At 34.8% G+C, this 24,001-nt stretch overlaps 1 protein-coding gene across 1 annotated transcript; it reads right to left on the bottom strand.

Annotated features, from left to right (window-relative positions):
• Positions 1–22,428: 22,428 nt before the first annotated feature.
• LOC6043636 (probable chitinase 10) lies at positions 22,429–23,607 on the bottom strand. Its single transcript, XM_001860971.2, has 2 exons — positions 23,555–23,607; positions 22,429–23,501 (listed from the first exon to the last, which is right to left on the bottom strand). The coding sequence occupies exons 1-2, from the start codon at positions 23,559–23,561 to the stop codon at positions 22,522–22,524; spliced, it is 987 nt and encodes a 328-aa protein (XP_001861005.2). The 5' UTR covers positions 23,562–23,607; the 3' UTR covers positions 22,429–22,521.
• Between the last annotated feature and the right edge of the window lie 394 nt (positions 23,608–24,001).

Genomic DNA, 24,001 nt, shown 5'->3' with positions numbered 1-24,001 from the left:
AATAGGAATTTCTAATTTTATTAAACGTACTTAGGGGACCAACAAAGTCATGAATATCAAATCAATTTCAAAACATACATAGCAGGTACGTCATTTCTGCCTCCGCAGGTAAATAATGTGATTTTAACCAAGCGTATACGCGAAATCATTAATTTTCTTGCATGAATCAAAATGTTCAAAATGGCATAACTCAAAAAGTGCACATAAGTGCACTTTGAAATTTGGAGACAAGTTAGGACATGGTTCAAATTTTAAGCTGCAAAATTTTCAGATCGCACAAATGCACACAAAAAAAGTACTCCATTAACAAAGTTGAAAAAAAACTAAATTTTGATAAAAATCCATCTTTTTTGATTTTTATTATTTTTTTTAGCCTGTAAAAGTGTGTTTTGTAAAATGTTATTTAAAAGTTGAATCAATTACCTTTCTGAATATATATAATGATGCAGGAAAAAATACATAAACAGCTACACAGTACAACTATGAAAAATAATATTTTTTTTGTCAAAAAACATGTTTTTTCTTACCATTTTCGCCTTTGAAGGTCTGCAATTCAGTGAATTTTGAACCTACAACTTTCAAACTCCGGATTTTTCTTAGTTAGAATGTTTATTTTCGAAAAAAAATACCAAAAAAATAATTAGAGTATGTCGGTTTTTCGATTTATGGCCGCCTGAAACCCCATAGTGCAGCCGCGTTCAATTAAGTCCGATTTTGGGTTCCATTTCGCCCACTGTGCAGTGCTCCATAATTCTTTTACTTCAAATTGTAATTTCTTTAGTACTAGGTATTCAACCAATTGAATTAATTCTTTTTGCTCAAATTCGATTTTCATCTCATTTGATCATGGTACGTAAAAAAATATCAATTTTTATTTGGAGGTAAGAAGTTAATATTGTTTTGATGTAATAACATCAATCTGTTAAAAGCTTACCTAATTGTAATAGTTTAATACTCATTAAGCAAGATCTATTCACAGTTGCTTCAAAAATTAATGTTATCAGAAATAATTCAGATATCATAATTTCTGATAATCTGATTAATTATATATAAACCAAACAATACATTTTATTGAACAAAATCATGCTGAGTTTGTTAATTTATTATTTTTTCAGAGCAATTTCAAAAAATAGTTTAAAAAATTGAGGAAATGTATACTTTTGCTTGAATTTCGGGCATTCCCGGTAAATCTACAAATTTCCCGGGAAACGGGAAATATTTTTTTTCGGGAAATCCCGGGAATTCCCGGGAAATTTTTTCCCGGGACGGGAAATTAGACGCTCTACTAACGACCTAACCTCTAGGTTAGACCGGGCCCAACATTTACTTCCCCATCCGACGGAAGGCGTGATCAGACAAATCTCGTCTCGAAAAATGCCACCCTTCTGCACGGAGAAAAAAGAGTTCCCAAAATCGTGAACAAGCATTCATGAAAATGAGAACCACGAACAAGGTGTTCAATTCATGGTACGTTTTTCAAAATCGAACCATGGGGGAAGGATTTTGGGAGCTCTTTTTTCTCCGTGTGGGATCGAGCCCAGGCCGACTGGGTGAGAGGCACCCACGCTTACCCCTACACCACGGGTCTCGGCAAACCAAATTAACCACAGCTGCCAAAATTTTAATAGGAAAGACCTTAAAAAAGTTTGAGCAAAAGTTATGCTATCGTCACTTACTTGCAAAATATTAATAAAATAAAGATAAAAAAATCTTTTTTCACATCATCGATTTTTCACCGATCTGTACTGAACCTGTTCGCATAAATGTTTGTTCGAGAAACCATAACTGTGTGGGACAAATTTACTTTGCTTTTTCGTAGTCCAATAGCAATAATCATTTTTCTGTTATCTGAAGCTGACTTAGTATTCTATGATTTCTTTCAAGAAATATTAAGGTCTTTTAAAGATACAATAAAATTAAAATTTTTAAATGCAACCCCAACCGCACTGAATTTTTAAATATCTTTTTTTTCTCGGAATCTAACTGTTCAATTTCCAACGTCAAAATAAAGCAAAAGTAAAAAATTCGAATATTCGCATCGCTTCGCTAGGAGACGGTGATTTTAGTGGATTGCAGACTGAATTTCGTCATGTTAAGTGATGATTACCTAAGCCCAAATTGCCTAGGAACAAATGAAAAACATTCGAATATTATGGACTAACTTTTTCATGACTAATAAAAGCTGAGCAAAGAAATAATTATAGTTTAAAGCGTTAATTCTTTGACCCAGCCACATAGCCCAGTGGTAACGTGTCCGCTTTTCGATTTTGGGAACAATGCTGTCAGTTTTGAAAACATTTACAACGATATCGAAAAAAATGTTGACGATTTCAGAAACATTTCAATGTTGTCAAATTCACAGAGTTACCGGATTTGCTTACAGGATTTCTATCCGTGTAAGTTAAGAAATAGCCACTAAATCCCGTTTTTAAATGAGGCCCCGGTACTCGTCATGAGTCATGGGAAAAAAAAATTACGTTACATTCGATCTAATTTTTGAAGAACTCACCATTTCCTCACAACTCTGTACTTTTTTTTCCTCTTCCCCTCGTCAAACCCTATTAGTACGGTGCCATTCACGTGAAGTGTTGGACCGTGGTACAGCAAATGTCACACGCTTCAATTCGCTGGTGCTGCTGCTGCTGAAACGTAACGAGGCCAACTACCGGAGCAGAAGCTCACGCGGGGGAGAAAAAAAATGGAAGCTTTTCAAAACGAAACGAAATGTAATGAATATTTACCAGCTTTTCCTCAATTTCTTATTTATTAATATTTTGCGCTCCCGTTCTGGCACTCACCGCTGCTGTACATCGGATACTGCCGGGGTTTTTTTCCTGGGATTTTTTTTCGTTGCTTTTTACTCACTAGAGAAATTTGTTCTCGCACGTACTTGCACCGTGTTACAAAAAAAAATTAAATAAGTCCACCGTATTTTAAAAAAATAAGTAGCTTCTACAAGTATAAGTTATTGTTGGATAAAAAACATCTCTTCATTTTTTTTATTGAAGAAAAGCCATAATTCTTTAAAAAATTTCTCAATTTACGATCTTTTGCTGACCAGTGTCCACTAAACTAGGGTGGTATTATGGCAGTAAATTTCCATAATTCGGGTTTTTGATGGAGACGCATGGTCGTCCGGAGATCAAGCCCATCGACGAATCGTTTCAAGGCACCACGTGCCTCCCTCGAAACGACCAAACACGCACTCGGGAATTGTCTTTGTTTGCTCTCAACATTACTGCCAACAATGGAAAAAAAAGTCGAAGAAAAAATGTCACCACGACCGTTCAATTGATCCCCCTGGCTTTGATTTATGACGCCGAAGTGAGGCACAACCCTTGGCTCGTCGTCGTCGTCGTGGGAAAGCTCCGACGACGAAATGGTGGAAGTAATTCAGCGCGCTCCGCTCGTTATGTTTCGCGCGAGCTTTTTATTTGTGGTGCCGGGCTCCCATCGAACGCTCTCCTCGACTGTCAGGGAATTTGAATACATCAGAATAATATTACACGCGACATTCATAATGTGAAATATATTGCTGTCATAATTCCTACCCGGTTTTGTTGCTTCTCGGTTTTTACTTGCCTGCGAGAATTGAGTATTTTTATTTTCATTTTTTTTTTTTTGCCCCCCGTTACTGAATGATGAAGCTTTTTCACCTGCCGCTTACTTCAAGTCAGCGTCGTCGGGGCAAAGAAACAAAAAAAAAGCTTTTCGTGCCAGACATTATTTTCACGGCGACCACCTGCCAGCGGAAAAAAGTCCCAAGAAGAACTTCACTCACTTGGTCGGTTTTTATTTGGGCGTGGAATGATGGCGGGGGGTGGGGCAGGGCGTAATTACATAAATGTCACAATTTTTGGACGGCGACTTAACTTGGAAAAAAAGTCTCGGAAAATTCACCCGGGCAGGTGGAACGAACAAGACAAGTCCTGTTAAAAAAAAATATTTTGTTATCAGGAAGACATGAACATCAAAAATAATAATATCCTCAACACTTAGTCTTAAAATTGTTATAAGACAGATCTTATGCGAGAGTAAGACAATAACAGCTCAAAGTATGGAAAATGGAAAATCAATCAATCATTGATTGCGTTATTTGTGTGACATTCAAACTTTTTAAAAACAATATTCAGTCATAATCTAATTTGTTATTATTTTTTATTGCAGAATAATTCAAAAAAAAATCCATTGTTAAAGTAAATTATTTTACATTAACAATGGGAAAATTTTGACTAATTCTCCGTAACCCAATTTGTTATTTTATTTTTATTTTGTTTAATATGGCCAGAACTATGGAAAAATGTTGACCAATTTTGTCAATGACATTATTTTGGACATGAAAGTGAAAAATGTTGAAATAAATTTCTGTTTTTGATTATTAATATCGAAATTCTCTTTTAATTACTATGATATCAACAATTAAAAATCCAACAGTTTGATCTAAGATGTTGTGCATTACGAAATATTATATTATTTTATCACTAGATATAGAAAACATTTTGGTTACCTGCTCACTTGGATAGTTTGCCTGCTCTTTATAAAATTTTCCATTTTTTAATGTTAAACCATATTTAAATCAAGACTAACATTTCAAAAGGGCCAAACATTCAATATTATGCCTTTTGAAATGTAAGTCCTGATTTGAAAAAAAAGAAATAAAATTTTCGAAAAGATCGGGGAGCATTACGAACGTTTCGTATTTTAAAATTGAAAATCGAACCATTAATTGCTGAGATATCGACATTAGAAGAAGGTGGGTTGTTTGGGTGAGACTTAGAAAACATCAATTTTCCTGATTTTACAACCTTTGCATGGCAATATCTTAACAACTAAGGATCGTATCAACAAAGTTCAAAAAAGCAAAATATAGGGAATTTTCTCAGCTTTTCAAAACTATGTTTTTTGAAAGTGGGCAAACATGTGCACTTATTTTAAAAAAAATGAAAAACTGCGACTATTTTCAGAAAAGAAACCTAAAAATGGCCTTAACTTGAAAACGGTGCAATTTATCAAAATTTCACTCCAGTACTTTTTGATTGCAAATTCGATTTAACATCGAAATATGAAAACGAAATTTGTTTACCCAATATTATGATTTTTTGAAAAATCAGTACTGATTTAAAAATTCATAACTCAGCCAAAGATTGTTGCACATTCTGGAAATTTCTGAAAAGTAGGCATTTGATGTCCCCTCAAACATATCAGAAAATAAAACAAATTAAAAATAAAGTTTTTTGCAAATCAAGCTTTAGTGACAAAAAGTTAAATTAAAAATCACCATTTTTTATCGTGTATCTCATTTTTCAGTGTAGTCGTTATCCACACATATCACATCACATATCTACAACTTTGCCCAAGGCATAAAATCGATCAAAGAATTCCTTCAAAAGATACAGATTAGAGCGTCCAATTTCCCGTCCCGGGAAAAAATTTCCCGGGAATTCCCGGGATTTCCCGGAAAAAAATATTTCCCGTTTCCCGGGAAATTTGAAAATTTCCCGGGAATTCCCGAATTACAAGCAGAAGTTTACATTTTCCTACCTTTTTGGCACCAATGTTTTGAAATTAAACAAAAAATAATAATTGGAGAACCTGATTTGATTTTATTTATTTCCATCTACTGTTCATATTGAACTAATCAGCTTGTCTGTAAATTTCATGTCAAGGTTTAATTCAGATAATGTTTATTTCATCACTAGGAATATTGTTTGCTTTTATGTTGGACCACAAAACTTACGCTGTTATGGAATGAATATAAACTATTTTATTTTTGACAACCTTTTTCAATGTTTTTTTTTTTTTTGTAATATCTTTTGAAAATAAGATATTTACATCTTCTGAACAAGATCAACATTGAGATTTGCTTGACTTTTTTTTTACCTTGAACATGTTGAATGGAAATTGAACTGATATAATAAAATTTAAAAAAATTTTGTGTGAGAAGAATTCGTTTCTAAGTATTAGAGAAATTGCAGATTGAAGTTATAAATTTATGAAGCACGTTAGATACCAAGGGCGTAAGAGGGTTATATATGAAAAAATAACGTTGAATTTCAACCACTTTTAAATACTCAAAATTATTTTAATCTAATTTATTTATTAGACTGAATACCATATAACTAAAATCATATCATAAAACCATGAAAAACTTTTAAAAACAACTTCATATCATATGAAATTTACTCAAAGAATGGAACTTTATTTCAAAAACTCGCTTCAAATATTTGAAAACTTTGAGTTGTGATTTCATGAAATAGTGTTTCAAGTTGAAAAGCGATAGGAATTAGATTTTTAAAGATTATTTATTTATTCACAACTTGAATTTTTTGGTTTTTTATTTTAACAAGAGACAAATTTAAAAGCAATTTTATGGTTGTGGAGCATAGATTTTCACTATCCAAACACTTTGATTTAAATAAATCCTTCTCAACAAAAATACTAATAATATTTTCTATCATTTGGAACGATTTGAAAGATTTAATAATTGGAAAATTTATATATTTTCTCAAAGTTGCATGATTTTTAACAAGCAGTCAAGCCATTAATTGATCCTCACACTCATTTTGACCATTAAAGTTGCTGTTCTATACAATTTCTTTGCAAAAGATTAATCAGAAACAGGATTAGAATAATTTTCGTTAAATTTCAAATTTCCCGGGAATTCCCGGGATTTCCCGGGAAATTTGTTGAAAATTTCCCGTTTCCCGGGAATTTTGTAACCCCGGGAAATTGGACGCTCTAATACAGATTTTTGAATTTTCATACATTGTTTTTGTACGGACAGCTGCCAAATTTGTATGGGAAATTATATGGACAAACAAATGATGCAAAATTTCTTCTTTCTTTTGAAGGCACCAAAAAAGTTTCAGCTGGATTAAAAAAAAAACAAAATTAAAATTCAAAAAAATGATCGATTTCATAGAAAATTGCTCATTCCCAATGTAAGTCATGAACATTTGTTTTTTAAGTGATTTTCGATTTAAACACCTCAATTTCGTTGTGTAAATCAAGGATATGGTATACCACCAATCGATTCCTCGTAATTTTTTTTACATAAAAATGGTACTTTTGATAGGCAGAACTGATGGCACCAAAAGATTCGTTTTTATCCCGTTTTTGCCCACTGTGTATTGCGATAGACACGTACGACAAAAAAACCGAAAAATAAAATACTTTTCACAAAAAACCGTGTTATTGTGATAACTCGTGATGATCATCATTTTTTTTTAATTGTTTGCTCTAAAACTTTGTAGAACATTGTTACATTCTAAAAAATTACCGTGCAAAGTCAGAAAACATACGAAATTTGAAAATGAAAAGTTTTGTTCCAAATGAGTTATTGCAGACTCAAAAAGAACATTTTTATTATTTTTTTTTTTTTCATAAAATGACATTTACCATAAAAATACAGTTACGAAAGATGGCAGAATGAAGTAAACTTATGTTTTTTTTTGTTTTTTTTTATTTTATTTTTTTTATGAAATTTACGGTTTTGGAATTCTGAATACGCCTGGAGTCATAGCACCCCTACATTACGAGATATCAAAAAATGGAGCGCGAAATCGTGAACAGGTATAAAAATTACTCCTTAGGACAAAGTTTCACTCAAAATGTAAAGGGTCAGGACAATTGCTGTGTTAGTCAGTGGAGAATTACCCAAATCTTATGTCAAAACAATGTTCAGAATGTCATTTTCAAAATAAATCTGCATGTAACTGGAAAATTATTTCCCTTCAATTTGATGTTTCATTCTACCTAAATATTTGTTTATAAAATCTGAGAAACAATAAAGAGGTTTCATGGGTCATTCCATGTATTAAATATCATCCTGTACTGATAATTTGAAGAACAACCTCTAAAAACTTGATTTATCATAATTTTTATGTTTATTGTTTTCAACAAACCAATTTGTCAGAATACGCACAAAAGCAACACCCTAATAATCAAACATAAAAAAAACGCAAAACTTCTTTCTCTAAAAAAAAAACTTAAAATTAATCCGTACAACATTCAAATTTCCCTGTACCAAAACGAATTGTCAACTTTTCAACCCTTGTTTACTTCTCGGAAAAGAGAAATAAAATAAAAAGAAAAACGAAAAACTGTGACACATTTCCACCCACTCTCCAAACCACTCCGTGCCGGAGGTGGCGAACGTTAACTGGAAAACGTAACAATGACAGATGTCCTTAATTAAAATATGTTAAAATCAGAACGCAGGCGAATACTTTTGGAGCAGGTACTGCCAGCAGAAGCAAAACCAAAAGTAAAAGCTTGACATGGTGAATTCGCAGAAAAAATGTCAGCTTTTTGCGAGCAATGTTCACGTTTGAGGAAAAGTGGACTTAACTTCAGTTTGTTCTACCGGTTCCGGTCGTCATTGTTGGTTATTTAATGTAATTTATTCTGGAAATTGGAAAATTAAAATGCTGAGTGTACACCTCAAGTGGCAATGTAAAAAGTTATTTTCTGCACACGTTGTAAAGAGCTTTCGAGATGGTTTCGAGGAAATGAGAAAATCCTTTGCAAAGGATTTATGTTAACTGTATGATTTTTTTTATCAGGCGGAACACTGAACCAACAGTCGAGAAATAGTTTGTTTTATGCGGTTCGAATAATTGAATAATCCCAACCATAAATTACAATAATTAGTTTCTGTTCATGCGATTTCTCCGCTTCAGATTCACACTGTGCAAATAAAACCAAACTCATCGACGAAATCCTTGCCTCCCCGCCGAGTTGTTGCCCATTTAGTACAAAATAAAAATAAAAGAAAAACAATCACCACAAATAGCAGCCCGTTGCGAGGAACCTTAATTAAGTTGTCATCGCCAGCACGCAGAAAAGTTTATCGCGGAAAAATTAAAAACGCTTTCGCAGCAAAGCCCGACCATCGTGGCCAGACAACTCCTCACCCTCTCTCTCTCTTTTTCTCTCCTTTCTGAAGGACATGTAAAATGACGACAAATGTCCGGTCATGGGGACCACCCCGCGTGGACGCGAAACATTAAAATCATAATGAAATTTCTGTTCCATTCGCATTTTCGAGTCCCCCACATCACCCACCCACGGCACGGTTTTTGCACTGTTGACGCTGCGGGGCAAGACAATTTTCGCCACTGGACAACAAGGTGGGGTTGAAAATTTTATGCTATTTAAAAAAATACACAATATGAAAACACAAGTTTCAATCAACTGAGGCAATCAAGTGTTATGGAAACGGTGAACTTTGGAAGTTAAATTAATTTCCTACAACATTCATTAAATTAAAATCTGGATTTTCATTTACGAAAACGGTTTTTTTTTATTTTAATTTTTGTTCTTTGTAAATCCGTCTGAAATTTTTGGTGCCTTTGGCATGCCCAAGGAAGCTATTTTGCGTTGGGCGTCCAATTCCCGGCCCGGGAAAAAAAATCCCGGGAACTCCCGGGATTTCCCAAAAAAAAATATCTCCCGTTTCCCGGGAAATTTGTACCCCCAAATTAAATTGAGATTTTTTTACGTTTTTGTTTACCATGATCAAATGAGATGAAAATCGAATTTGTGCAAAAAGAATTAATTCAATTGGTTGAATACCTAGTACTAATGAAATTACAATTTGAAGTAAAAGAATTATGGAGCACTGGTGCAACTACAGGTGTTAGAGGGTTAAATGTGAAAAAATATAAGACTTTTTGAGGAATGATGTTTATTTATTTAAATCATGTTGCATAATAATACGAAAAAATCATTGAAAAAATACTTTCTATTGTTTGTTCTCAAATAATGCAAAAAAATATTCAAAGCTTGCTTCAAATATTTGAAAACATTGGGTTGTTTGGAGTAAAACCAACACTAAAAAGCTTTACCATTTGTTCAAGAGCTGAAACCAGTATTTCGTCAGCTGTGTGCTATTTTGTTACAACGACCATTTAGTACTTTTCGAGAAAAACGATTTTTAAAGTTTGTTGGTAAATAATTTCAAAACTATGAATGATAGAGCCAAACTTTTTGAAACAATCGGTTCGTATATTATCGCCTAACAAACGCTCCAAGTTTCAACTAATTTGGTAACATCAGTTAAAAGATACAGTAAATAATGTTAACAAAAATCTGAAAAGCACGTGTCACAAGTGTGTTTCGAAAGTAAAATTATACTACGTGTCACAAGTGTGCACAGAATTCCCATACAAACTAAAATAAGCTCAAATCAATGGTTTAATCGACATAATCATTTTATTTTTATAAACAAAAGGTTGCATTGCCTTTAGAAAGTATGTGTGTACATAAATTTGTGAAAAACAAGAAAAATTTTCCACATTTTCCAACAACATGTATGACGTGTCACAAGTGTGCACGATCATTTTGAAGATAAATTGGTCTATGTCACAAGCGTCTATCGCGATATCCGGGAAACGGAAGCGAGTTTCCAAAATCGGGTTAAAGCATCTTGTAGTGTTTGTTAAGTATAGCAAAACGTCATCATTAACTCATTTTCAACCAAAATGGTCTATGTCACAAGATAGCACACAGCTGACGATTTGTCATGAAAAACATAATTTCTGCATGTTATGATTGTGGATTATGCAATTTTATGATTGTGAATTATGGATTAATTCTACTCACAGTTATGATAAAAAAATATTTCTCATCGAAAAATACCAAAATGCATTTTCTTGTAGTCGAATAATTTTTTACATGCAGTCAAGCTGCTAATTGATCTTCTTACTTATTTAAACCATTAATGTTGATGTCCTATAGGCCATCAACATTAATGGTTTAAATTGTATAGATACAATTTTGTAGCATAATATTAATTAAAACCAAGATCATAAGAATTATCAATAAATTTAAAATTTCCCGGGAATTTTAGAGATTTCCCGGGAAATTGGCTGAAATTTTTTTCCCGTGAAATTAGTATCCCCGAGAAATTGGACGCTCTAATTTTGCATCTTAAGTTTTTCCATATAATTTTGCATACAAATTTGGCAGCTGTTCATACAAAAATGATATGTGAAGATTTAAAAATCTGTATCTTTTGAAGGAATTTTTTGATCGATTTGGTGTATTCGGCAAAGTTTTAGGTATGGATAAGGACTAATGTTACACGGTAAATTTTTTTTGGTGATATTTTTTTCAGTTTTTGTCACTTAAACTAAATTTGCGGCAAAAATACTAGTCTTTTTTTTGATAGGGTTTAGGGGACATAAAATGCCAGCTTTTCAGAAATTTCCAGAATGTGCACAAAATCTTTGACCGAGTTATGAATTTTGGAATTCAAAAATCGAAATGTTGGTAGCAAAAAATATTCAACTTCATATTTCTTTGTAGAATCGAATTTAACAATCAAAAAGTACTAAAGTGAATTTTTGATAAAGTGCACTGTTTTCAAGTTATAGACATTTTTAGGAAAGTTTTTTTTTGAAAAACAGTTGCAGTTATTCATTTTTTTTAAGTAATTGCCCATATTTGCCAACCCTTGAATAAAATATTTTTGAAAAACTGAGAAAAATCTCTATATTTTGCTTTATCGAACTTTGATACGACCCTTAGTTGCCAAGATATTGTCATGCAAAGATTTGAAAACAGGAAAATTGATGTTTTCTAAGTTTCACCCAAACAACACACCATTTTCTAAGGTCGATATCTCAGCAACTAATGCTCCGATATTCAATGTCAAAATCAAGGGACCTGATTGCTCCAAAAAGTTTTTGTCACGACCTTCTGACCCCAATATTTCCATTTAAAACTCAGTATTGATTCAAAAATTCATATCTAGGTCAAAGATTTTTTGCACATTCTGGAAATTTCTGAAAAATTGGCATTTGATGTCCACTGAAAATTATCAAAAAGAAAAAAAAGAAAAGTAGTGTTTTTTTTGCAACTCAAGTTTTAGTGACAAAAAGTAAAATTAAAAAAAAACATAAAAAATAAAACTTTTTCTTCAGTGTATTAACATCCAAAAATCAAAAAAGATACTTTAAAAACATAAAAAAATATATAAAGGCAAAATGTTATGCTAGAAGGTGGTAGAATATGCCCAATACTACCAAAAACAAATAAAATCTTAACAAGATATATTCAAACTAAAATACTTAAATACTAAAAATTAAACAAGAGAAGTTTTCCGTAGAACAAAAGTTGCTCAAAATGACCTTTTGAACACTGAAAAATAAAAACTTTCGAAAAAAATTGGGTAGTAGAGAGTTAAATTTTCGCTTAAAGACGCATCTTCAGGCACAAAAAAAATGTTTCAAATATTCGAGGTTTTTCAAAAATGTTCAAATTCTATTGTTGTAATCACTTATTACAAATTTATTGTGTAAAATTATCCGAGACATGTGAGCAATTCTCTCAGATTTCGGTAATTCGATATTTTTTTTGTATTTTTTAATCCGACTGAAACTTTTTTGGTGTCTTCGGCATGCCCAAAGAAGCCATATTGCATCATTAGTTTGTCCATATAATTTTCCATACAAATTTGGCAGCTGCCCATATAAAAATGATGTATGAAAATTCAAAAACCTGTATCTGTTGAAGGAATTTTTTGATCGATTTGGTGTCTTCGGCAAAGTTCTAGGTATGGATATAAACTACACTGAAAAAAAATGATGCACGGTAAATAAATTGTTGGTGATTTTTTATTTAACTTTTTGTCACTAAAACTTGATTTGCAAAAAAACACTATTTTATATTTTTTATTTTTTGATATGTTTTAGAGGACATCAAATGCCAACTTTTCAGAAATTTCCAGAATGGGCAAAAAATCTTTGACCGAGTTATGAATTTTTGAATCAATACTGATTTTTTCAAAAAATCGAAAAATTGGTCGCAAAAATTTTTCAACTTCATTATTCGATGTAAAATCAAATTTGCAATCAAAAAGTACTTTAGTGAAATTTTGATAAAGTGCACCGTTTTTTCAGTGTAGTCCATATCCATACCTACAACTTTGCCCAAGACACCAAATCGATCAAAAAATTTCTTCAAAAGATACAGATTTTTGAATTTTCATAAATCAATTTTGTATGGCCAGCCAAATTTGTATAGAAAATTTTATGGAAAAACTAATGATGCAAAATGGCTTCTTTGGGCATACCGAAGGCACCAAAACAGTTTCAGTCGGATTAAAAAAGACAAAAATTAAAATTTAAGAAAGAAGAACGATTTCGTAGAGAATTGCTCATGTTATAACAATATTTTCTTATTATTGATGATTTGCTTGTTTTTCACCCTTTCTCCTATAAAATGATACCATTATCAATTAAATTGTTGATAAATGCGTAAAAGCATAGTCTGGGCCAGACATTTCACAAAAATACTATATGTTTATTTTTACATAAAATATTAAAAAATTGGTTAAAAACACAACCAATGCTAACCCAAAAAAAAAAAAAAATTAAGAAAACATTGGCAAAATTATAACTTCCTAAACCCTAGACTTTTCCACAATTCAAGAAGCTTTTCTTCTCAATGCATTTTTAAGACCGAAAATTGGCGAAAAAACAGTTTTGCCAAATTGTCAATGCAAAAATCGATGAAAAATGCATTTTTTAAACCACCCTAACAAGGTGTAGGTCACCCAAACTAAAACTAAAATTTCACAAAAAAAAAACGAGTATCATTATTTCGGCAAAGCAAACCAGCATTGGGCCCAATCCGTCAACTTAATTTTGAACCGTGCCGTTTTCGTATGGAATTGCTAAGGGGATCAAAAAAGTCTAGATAGAGAAAACGAAATATTCTCAGCATTACAAAACTTTTTATTTTATTATTATTTTTTTTCAAGGGACCTAGTCATAGTATTCCTTTTTGTACTACGTTAAACTCTGTCCAAAAATTTCCTAAAGCGTTTAAACAAAATTAAATTTAAAAAAAAATATGTTGATGGTATCACGTTTGTTGACTAAAACGCTAAATTTAAAAAAAAATGACGCTAAACTTAAGAAAAATGATGTTTGGAGCCTTCCTCACTTGCTACAAAAGCCCCTACCTAATCTTAAATCACTAAAATAGCTAGGAAGGTCAACTCCTAACCAACGCTGGATGATGGATCTGGGCATAGTTTACATGATAACTGCTTCTGTAAAGAACATTTATAAATATCACTTAAGTGGTCAAAGCTTGAGACAGGGTTACCAGATCTTTAAAAATAAAAGCTCGAAAACATTAAAATCTATTCCTCAAGTCAAGATCTCTTCGAGGCCTCCCGTGCCCTTATTGTTGTCGAGTGCCAGCAACAGCCACGTGCACTGGTCAGTCATGCAAGGACCTCCCCCACCGTCTTCACAACAATGTTCAAGAGGGCAGTTCGGCGGGAGGTGGGGTCATCTCAAACAGAATGTTAATTAAGTTCCACACTGACATCGTATTCTGGTGCTGCTTTTTTCTCTCTCAACAACTGCCATCGAGGCAAAATGCAGACTGGAAGCAATGGGGAAAATAATATGACGAGGATCCAAGCAAATAACGTGCATATTTCATTATGATGCGAAATAATTTCCCTCAGGTTTTCTCTTTATTTCATTTCTAGCTGCTGTTGTTGTTCATGCGCCTGTTGTTTTGCTCGGTGAGGCATTGTTTGCATTAGATGGAAAACATTTCTCTCACATTTATGCTACGGTGAGCGTGTGTCACGCCTTTGGCAGTGCAACAACATTCCAAACAACTTTTTCGTAGAAATTTTAATAAATGGATATGGTTTTATGTAATTTGAGAGCCAGGCAAGGACAGCAACCAACAAATTCAATTTGTGAAGAAAAAAAACAAATGTCCGATTTAGGCTCATTACAATCCAACGTGTGACTTAATGACAGTCAATTAAATTAAGCTATTGCGGAGCGATTTCACTAAATCTTTTGTCATCTACCCTTAAACGGGTCATAAATCTCGGCACCAAATTGAGCCCCATCATCCCATCCTTGAACCGGTACACCACATGTAATAATCATTTTCCGTCACCTTTGGCCAACGACACGACTTTGCATACATTAGCCCCCCAAGTTAAGATTTATTGCTAATCTCCACCCACCAACCTAAAATCATAAAGAAAATGAGTACCCATTCCTAAGGCTTTGATTTTGGACCACCACCCCCACATTTTAACTCGGAAGTCTTCATCATCATAAACCGGCTCTTCATTGTGGTGTCCAGCGGAGAGCGTCTCAAGATGAGTGTAATAATCGGGCCCCGACCAACTAGAGGAAAGTTACACGGCATTACATGTAAGAAGGACACCCCTGGACCCGGAGTCGTTGGGTTACACGAAAAGGGCACTAGTTAATTTTCCTTTTACAACAGTTGGTTCGGACAGCTTCATTATAAAGTGCGGTGAACTGAGGTTGGGATTTTTGTTAAATGATTACTAAAAACATTTCTCAAGAATGAATGATTTCGTCTTCGTCTTTTCCACCCTCTCTATATATATTTTTAAATTTATCAGTTTAATTTTTTTTTTTCATAGAGCAACATTATCATTTCAGCAATGAGCCCTAGAATACCTATAGTTTTTATCTCTCAGGACAGGAAAAAGAAAGCGGCCAAATTTTTAAAATGACTTTCTTTCAAATTCCAAGATTTGTTTCAAAATTTGAAAACAAAAAGTAAACAGTCATGCCTCGGTTTAGCACCGCATGTGGGGGATGCAAAACCGAGGCGTGCATAACTGTAGCACAGCGCTTATGGGATTTTGGCTACATCAAAAATCATGCAAACATCAAAAAATTATAGTGTTTTGGAATCGGGATGGTGGCAGCTATCCACAAAAATATGTATTTTTTCCTGTATTTTGAAAAAAACAATTTTTACTCTTAAAACACCTTAAAATATTTATAAAATAATAAAAAGGAGAATGGGCAAATTTGGTCCAAGATTGTACACGAACGGGACCAACTTTTTTCGAAAGATCTCGGCGAGACATGAAAAAAAAAGTCTTCTGGACCAACTCTCTAAACCCCGGGGTTCAAAAGTTACATGCTGTTGAAGTTTGAGCATTTTTGGTTAAAATGTACAAAAAATCGAATTTTTGCTATTTCTAAAATTATTTATAAAATCTTTGTTTCATTATGGATTTCGATTTTCTTGACTTCATTCGACGCGTATCAGCAAAAACTATGAGTTCTGATATGTCTTAGCTTGATTGAAACATGATTTCTCTTGTTTTTATCCGTTTGAACCATTTGTGCAAGAGGCATCCCATAGAAACAAGTCGAAACTTCAAGGTTTTGAAACCGGATCCGACCCAGACTGCTTCAGTGAGTATGGAAGGCTTCAGTGCAATGTTGTAACAACTTATTGGGATTAGTGGTGGGCAAAACCGCTCATTTCTGTGAGCCGCTCATTTTCGTTCGCTCATTTAAATGAGCGGCTCTTTTGAACGGCTCATCCGCTCATTTCGCTCAAAGTCAGAAAATAGACTGGAATGAACTGAAACATCTGCTCAAGATATTTAGACTTTTTTAACGACCAATGGAGTGTCACACTTCGTATGATTATTGTTGATTGATAATTCAAAAATATATGTTTTCATCGCACTTATTCTGAACAGATTGGAGATCGTCCATAAAACATAAAAAATCGTCGATTTGCTTTTTCTTTTTTTGGAAAGCATTTCAAATATAACGTTTTATATGAAAAAGGATGAAAACATTGATCTCTGAAATCCACAAATATCGACAACTTTTTTCATAGAGAGGTAAACAAACTTGAGTTTTTTTTTTTCAGAAGCGAATATTTTCAACCAAATCATTGCTTTCAATCGTAAAAAGTAAAAAGTAATGAAAAGTTAGCTGAATTATCGTTTTCATAATTATCTTCCCATGATTTTGTGAAACAAAAGATTTAATTTGGTGTTCAGTAACATGCATATTTGAGGTAGCGATTTGCTGCACTTAATAAATTAGTCTTGAAATGCAGTTTTTTGTTTAATAAGAACAACTTTTATTCATGACAGCAAATGAATGATCAAAACAAGCGTCAAAAAAGAAGATCTGAAAAAATGCCATAATAAATCTATTGAACAATTATCACAAAATAGTACCAAGTTTGTGTGATGTGCTGTGGTAAATTACATTTTAAATAATAAACGGTCCAATACATGGATTAAATCCGTAAACTAGCATACTAACTATGTTCGAATGCGTGTAACAACTTCATGTACATAACATTTGAGAAATCTATCGATATTTTCATAATGAGATCATGCAACATCTGGCGACAGTCAGCTCATTCAAAATTACAGGCTAGCAACAAGCATAAAGTGCGCCATAATATTTGAATATGAGGCGACCGGTGAGCGTGAGAAGTTTCCCCTTTTTTCTCCACAGCACCGTCACCACCAGCGCGTGGAAGAACGAACGGAACGAGAGCGAATGAACGAGAGCGAAATAACGAAAGAGTGAGCGAAAACGACTCCGTTTGACGACGTCGACGACGGCGCGAGCGACGCTTATCAAGCGCTCCGTTCGTTCTTTCCGTTCATTCGTTCTCGCTCATTCGCTCTCGTTCGGTTCGTTCTTCGACTCGCTCTTTGATTTGACGGTTCTTTGAAAAGATCCGGTTCACAAAATGAACCGCCGCTCATTTTTTCTGAGCTGTCGCTCATTCGTTCTTTAGCTTGAGCCGGTTCATAAGAACGGTTCGCTCAAATAAGCCCATCTCTAATTGGGATGGTCTGAGTCATCCGAGAACACCTTGGAGTTATGACCGGTGAGTCTACCGCCGTAACAAGCAAGATGTCGGCGGTTTTTGACCACGGATCATACCCGCATGGCTTCAGTGAGTATGGTAGACTACTATGCTGATTTGTTGGAGTGTCCTGGGTTCTCCTAAGACTCCCTGGAGTTAAGATCTGTGGGTCTACTACCGTAACAAGCAAAATGTCGACCGGTTTTGACAACGGAACATACCCGCATAGCTTCAGTGAGTGTGGTAGACTACTTTGCTAATGTGGGTCATCCAAGAACTTCCTGGAGTTGTTACAACATTGCACTGAAGGCTTCCATACTCACTGAAGCAGTCTGGGTCGGATCCGGTTTCAAAACCTTGAAGTTTCGACTTGTTTCTATGGGATGCCTCTTGCACAAATGGTTCAAACGGATAAAAACAAGAGAAATCATGTTTCAATCATGCTAAGACATATCAGAACTCAAAGTTTTTGCTGATACGCGTCGAATGAAGTCAAGAAAATCGAAATCCATAATGAAACAGAGATTTTATAAATGATTTTAGAAATAGCAAAAAATCGATTTTTTGTACATTTTAACCAAAAATGCTCAAACTTCAACAGCATGTAACTTTTGAACCCCGGGGTTTAGAGAGTTGGTCCAGAAGACTTTTTTTCATGTCTCGGCGAGATCTTTCGAACAAAGTTGGTCCCGTTCGTGTACATCCTTGGACCAGCTCCCATACAAATTTGCCCATTCTCCTTTAGACATATAACAAAAAAATAAATATTTCATCCATAAAGACTAAGTAAATTTTATAAGTTTTCAATAGAAAAGCTTAATATGAAACATTTGAAGAATTGTTCAGATTTTTCAGTGTTTTTAGAAACATACTTAGTTTAGTAATATTTTCATTCGCTGAAAGAACAATTTTATTGTTATTTTTTTAAAGGTTCAGTTTCAAAAGAAACTAAAAGAATCGTGATTATAATAAAATTAAAGCTTTGAAATTAACTTTCAAAAACTTGACAGATTTTTTCTGAGTCCTGTTGAATTTAAACGATATTTGATTTTTTGGGTGGATAATTCCCGTGAAAGTTTTAAAAAACTACTTTTTTTGTTTTTGTTTTCATTTTGCATAAACATTTTGATTTCGTTTCATATTATATTATTTTTTACTTTTGAATTGAAATTCATTTTTCAAAAGAAAAAAAATGAAAAAATGTTAATTTGCTAAACGTCGCAAAGAAAAACAAATTATTACACTAATTTTGTTGGACAAGATTGTCAAATCTTGCTTTAATATGAAATTCAATAAAATGAAGCAAATCAGTGAAAACTTTTTAACTTCATAAGTCAAATATCAAAAAAGCAGTTCAATAAATGAGAATACGCATGCCCTACATTTTATTTCAAAATATATTTAGAGCCATAAACTAGGTGGAATCTTTTTTGAAAATAAGGAGATTTCTCTTGTGTCACATTCAAATTTATGAAAGATTTTTTTGTTTATTGAAGAATGATATATAATGAAGCATGTAAAGTAGTTCTTATGATTCAAACATAAGATTTTCAGAGTTATTTTAACAAATTTGCGTGAAATTTGGTGTTTTGAATTTGAGGTCCCCCTGAAATTTGCAATTTTCAAGCGTGAAAAATCACTAAGCCCATTCATTTCGAATGTACAAAACAACATTTTTTGAAAATACTCAAAATTTTCACAAAACTACGTATTTTTGAAAAAACACTCAAAATTTCAGTTGGGTCACAAATGATCGGAATTTTCAAACATTTTGAATATAATAAGTTTTGGAACATTGAATTTTGAGTATTTTTTAGAAAACACGTAGTTTTGAGAAAAAAAATTCAAAAAAAAAGTTATATTTCGAAATTTATTAAAATATTTCGATCATTTGAGACTCATTTTGTGAAAAAAGGAAATTTTGCGTATTTTATCAAAAATACGTAGTTTTGGGATTTTTTTTTAGCATTTCAAAAAAATGTTTTTTTATTAGTTATGTATCTAAAATCTCGATCATTTGATACCCAGATTGCAATAACAATAATTTTGAGTATCTTTTCGAAAATCATTGCATTTTCAAAATACAGGAATAATACGTCTTTTTGTGAAAATTTTCATGTAATTATCAGTGCAATCGATAGCTAGGATTTTTCATTCGATTATAGCCAATGTCTTCCATATAACCAAAATCCCTTAAGCTCTGTGCTTCAGTTAAGCACTGGGCCGTACTTAACCGAGGCAGCTGAACAAATCAAAACCAGGGCAGTGCAAAACCGGGGCATGACTATATATCAAATACAAAACATCAATGCACAGTGGTTCACATCGCAAAATTAATTTTCAAAAAGATGGTGCAGTTTTGGAGTTTCGGTGTCTGTTGCAAATGGGAAGAGGCAACCATTGGATTGGGTGAAAATGAGGATGTTCTCGAGTATCTAACTTTTCAAGGATATTTTTGGAAATGTGTCCAAGCCACTTGATCCAAGACATCAAAATTTACGATTTCTTCGATAAAATCGAATAAAATAATTCGATAAAATTTCTACAAACAAATCAAAACTTTCTGAGACCAAATTTAGAGAAAGCATCTGAACAAACCTTAAAAATTCAGTTTTTTAAACAAATCAATAGAGGGTGAAGTTTAGAGAAATTTGATTTTCCGGGCTCTTTTAGAGCTCTAAAAAACAAACATTTTCGAAAATTGTTGATATGTCTAAGAAAACTTAAAAAAACATCTATTGCGCTAAAGTAGAGATGGTGCAAAATCAGCTGCTAGAAAATTAAAGGAAAAAAAATTAAAAAATTGACAAAATATTAAAAACTGCTAATTTTTTAAAATAATTATAAGACATTTCGTTGACTAAGTGCTAATGTGTTTTAATATAAATGCATTGATAGTGATTTTTTTACGAAAAATTTTCATTTTGTTTGCAATTGAAAATACTTCTCAAAGGAAAAGAACCATACCAATAACATTTTTGAAAAGCTTTGAAAATATAATTTCTTGTTGATGCTCATCTGAGAAGCAGCCACTTGAAGTTTTTATTTTGTGAAAATGCTTTCAAAAAAATGTTTTCTCTGTTACATCTAATTTGTTCTTTTTTAAACTCATTATCACGGAAAATATTGGTTTGAAATTCAATCCTAAGATTTTTTTTTTAAATTTCTGCCCTTTTGTAAAAAAATAATTTTGTTTTTTAGATTCAAATGTGTGCGTGTGCAAAATTTAAATTTGAAAAATATAATAAAATTTATGATTCTGATTCAAATTACAAAAATTGGATTTCAATGGCTTGAATGATACTTTTACAGACACAACATAACATTATGGCAAAACAAAGAAAAAAATAATGTTAAAAAAAAGAAAAAAGGCGACAAAAATATTTCAAATTCAAATTACTGCTAACAAAATTACAAGAAACCGACCAAAACCAATTCGAAAGAGTTGCTAAAAATTCAGCTGTGTGTAATTTGCTTAAGTTTAAGTAATTTTTGAAATATTTAAAGCAATTTTTTGCAATATTGCAGTTTGCACTCAGAAATATGTAGCTCAGTGTGGAAAACTCATTTGACCTGATGTGTCAAGCTTGTATTGGCGTACTTACTTACAGACATACGTGCGGGCTAAGCTTAGACGCAGTGTGCTTGGTTTGAATCCCATCGATTGCAATTTTTATTTGTGCGAAAAGCCTATACGTTTAGCGAGAGCATGAGATTTTACCTTATGATTTTTATTTTTGTATACGATTGTGAGCACCCAATGTTCAAATTATTGAACCACGACTAAATTGAACATTTTATAAATGTTAATTTTATTTTCAGCTCAATTCCTCTAAAACCGGCCCCGTCCATCGAATCCCAGCACGAAAGCTCCCGTTGCACCTGTCGTGTACAACTTTTGCCTTTTAATACCCAGCCGAGGATTATTAGAGGATTTGTAGTACCCTGACTAGGCTTCGCTAACGTTCACGCTGGCCCCTCTCTTCCTAGGACCTAGCCTTTCCGGAGAGGACCAAAAGCCCATCATCATCACCGTGGTGTCCATCATCCCGGGCTCGTGATGGTGTTGTACATAAATGTATACACAACTATAGTGCTGCTACAACAACCCAGTAATGCCACCGCGGTGGGTTCCACCGAAAAACCGCAGTTAAGGTGCATGTTGACAAGAGGATTTGACGAACTCGCCCAGGCTTGATGTTTCCATTATTTCTAGACACACTTTTTTACGAGGTCCCCCAGCCCCTCCTCGCCCATTCCGGCCAGATGACTTGTGAACCGGAGCGCTTTGGCGGCGGGAGGTCACGCTGACTTTTCCACTCCAGAGGGCTTGGAAGTCCCTGGTGGTGGGATTAGAGTCCGAATTTTGGGTCCTCAACAGTGACGACGACGAAGACGAGGGGTATTAATTAATTTTAAGACCAGCGAAATTTAACTCTTGAGGCGTTTCCGGCACCGAAGGCGTCGTTAAATTTGTAATCTGGCCAGATTTTTACTGACCGCCTCTGTCTAAGGGACTGCGTGGCCTTTTGGCGTGGGGAAGTGTCACTAGTTCACGCGGGATTGAACTTTTTTAACAGCCAGAGTTTCCTCTTTTGCTCTTGCAAGCCAGTGTCGTGGCCTGCTGATTTGATAAGCAAATAAACCTTCAAGACGACGACGGCGATGATGATTTCTGTAACCTCACTTATTTCACTTGGAAGGAATTCCCACTCAACCTCTTCAGGATAGATAAGAAGGGAGGAAAGAAGCTAACGTTTTAAGTGCTTTTTCTAGAAATTCTTCACTTTTATTAATCACACCTCTCAGCAGCAAAATGACCGGAAAAAATAAATACCTACTTAAATCAATGGTAATCTACCAGAGTCGCAGAAGCAGACGCTGAACGCAACCGGACTGCTGCGGATTGTCGCACGTGGTCTCGATCGCGTTCCAGAACAGTCCTGCCGGGCAGGTCAGCTGAACTGGACGCCCATTGTCACAAACGTAGTACTTGGTGCAGTCACTTTCGTGGGGTAGAAAGACCGGCACGCCTTGATCGTCCCCGAAGGGACATTCCACTGACGGATGCTGGGTGGTGACCTCCGAGGTCACTTCTTCGGAAGAAGTCGTTGGCGCTTGAGTGGAGCCTCCCGCCGCAACCTTACACTGGGCACGATCCGGATGGTCACAGTAGTTGTTCACCTCGCTCCAATGCAGTCCCGGGGGGCAGTTTTGTTCCAGCTTGGCGCCCTCGTACGTGCAGATGTAGTACTTTGTGCAGTCAACGTGGGGGAAGTACACCTGGTGGCTTTGGTCGTACACCTCGGGGCAGTCAGCACTGGGCGTGGTGGAACTAGCAGCTGGCGCTGCTGTCGAAGGACTCACCGCTGCACTGCATTCAACCTGTCCCGGGTAGTCGCAGTACCGGTTGACCTGGCTCCAGTGAAGTCCCGCCGGACAGTCCTGCTCGATGGCGGCGCCTCCCCAGCTGCAGATGTAGTACTTGGTGCAGTCTTCGTGGGGCAGGTAGTTTGGTTGGTGATCCGGGTTGAACTCCTCGGGACACCGTTCGACCGGCTTGGCCGTAGTCGGGACTGCTGGAGTCGTGGAGGTGACGACCGGTCCTGCTACGCAACCGGCTTGTACGGGGTAGTCGCAATAGTTGGCCTGCGGGTTCCAGTGGAGCCCTTCGGGACAGCTTCGCTCCAGGGGGGTCAGCCAGTTGCACACGTAGTACTTGGTACAGTCCGCGTGCGGGAGGAAGGTCGGATTCTGCGGGTCAAACTGCTCCGGGCAGACGAGGTCCGATGCTGAGCAGTAGCACGCCGCCAGGACGATCAGGGTGAGTATTTGGGCTGGAAGTTAACATTCAATCAAAAGTCATCAAAAGAAGTTTATTAATATATACCTTTCATTGTTAGACTAGAACAGTTGGTGTCCGATGTTTCGAGCTGGTTTCTTTCGACAAAGTGTGCAGTTTACGGCTGAACACATAGTTTTTATATCAAGCAACGTAACACTTGAGGTATGTTAGATAAGACTTACTAAACCAGCGCCGATAAGCTTTTACTTGGTAGCACTCGGAACCGGTAATTAAGAAGTGCTCAAGAGGTTTCGTGGGAATAGCTTAAACATGTTGTATTGGCAAATCATTAGACCACTTAAGAAGACTGAATTCGGTGATTCACCAACTTTTTCGTTTTGAATTCTCAGCAGTTATGAGATCCTTTGAACCATTGTTCCGTCCAAATTCCGTCGTTCAAATGTTCTGTTGTTATTTTTTTTTCGCTCAGTTGTTCAGTTGGTCAGTTGCGTTGCGTTGTTCCGTTGTTCCGTTTTTCCGTTGTTCCGTTGT

This window comes from Culex quinquefasciatus, chromosome 3 (genome assembly GCF_015732765.1).
Source record: "Culex quinquefasciatus strain JHB chromosome 3, VPISU_Cqui_1.0_pri_paternal, whole genome shotgun sequence".
NCBI classification, from domain to species: Eukaryota; Metazoa; Arthropoda; class Insecta; order Diptera; family Culicidae; genus Culex; species Culex quinquefasciatus.
The sequence above is the reverse complement of the archived record's forward strand: the minus strand, read 5'-3'. Positions and strand labels throughout refer to the sequence as shown.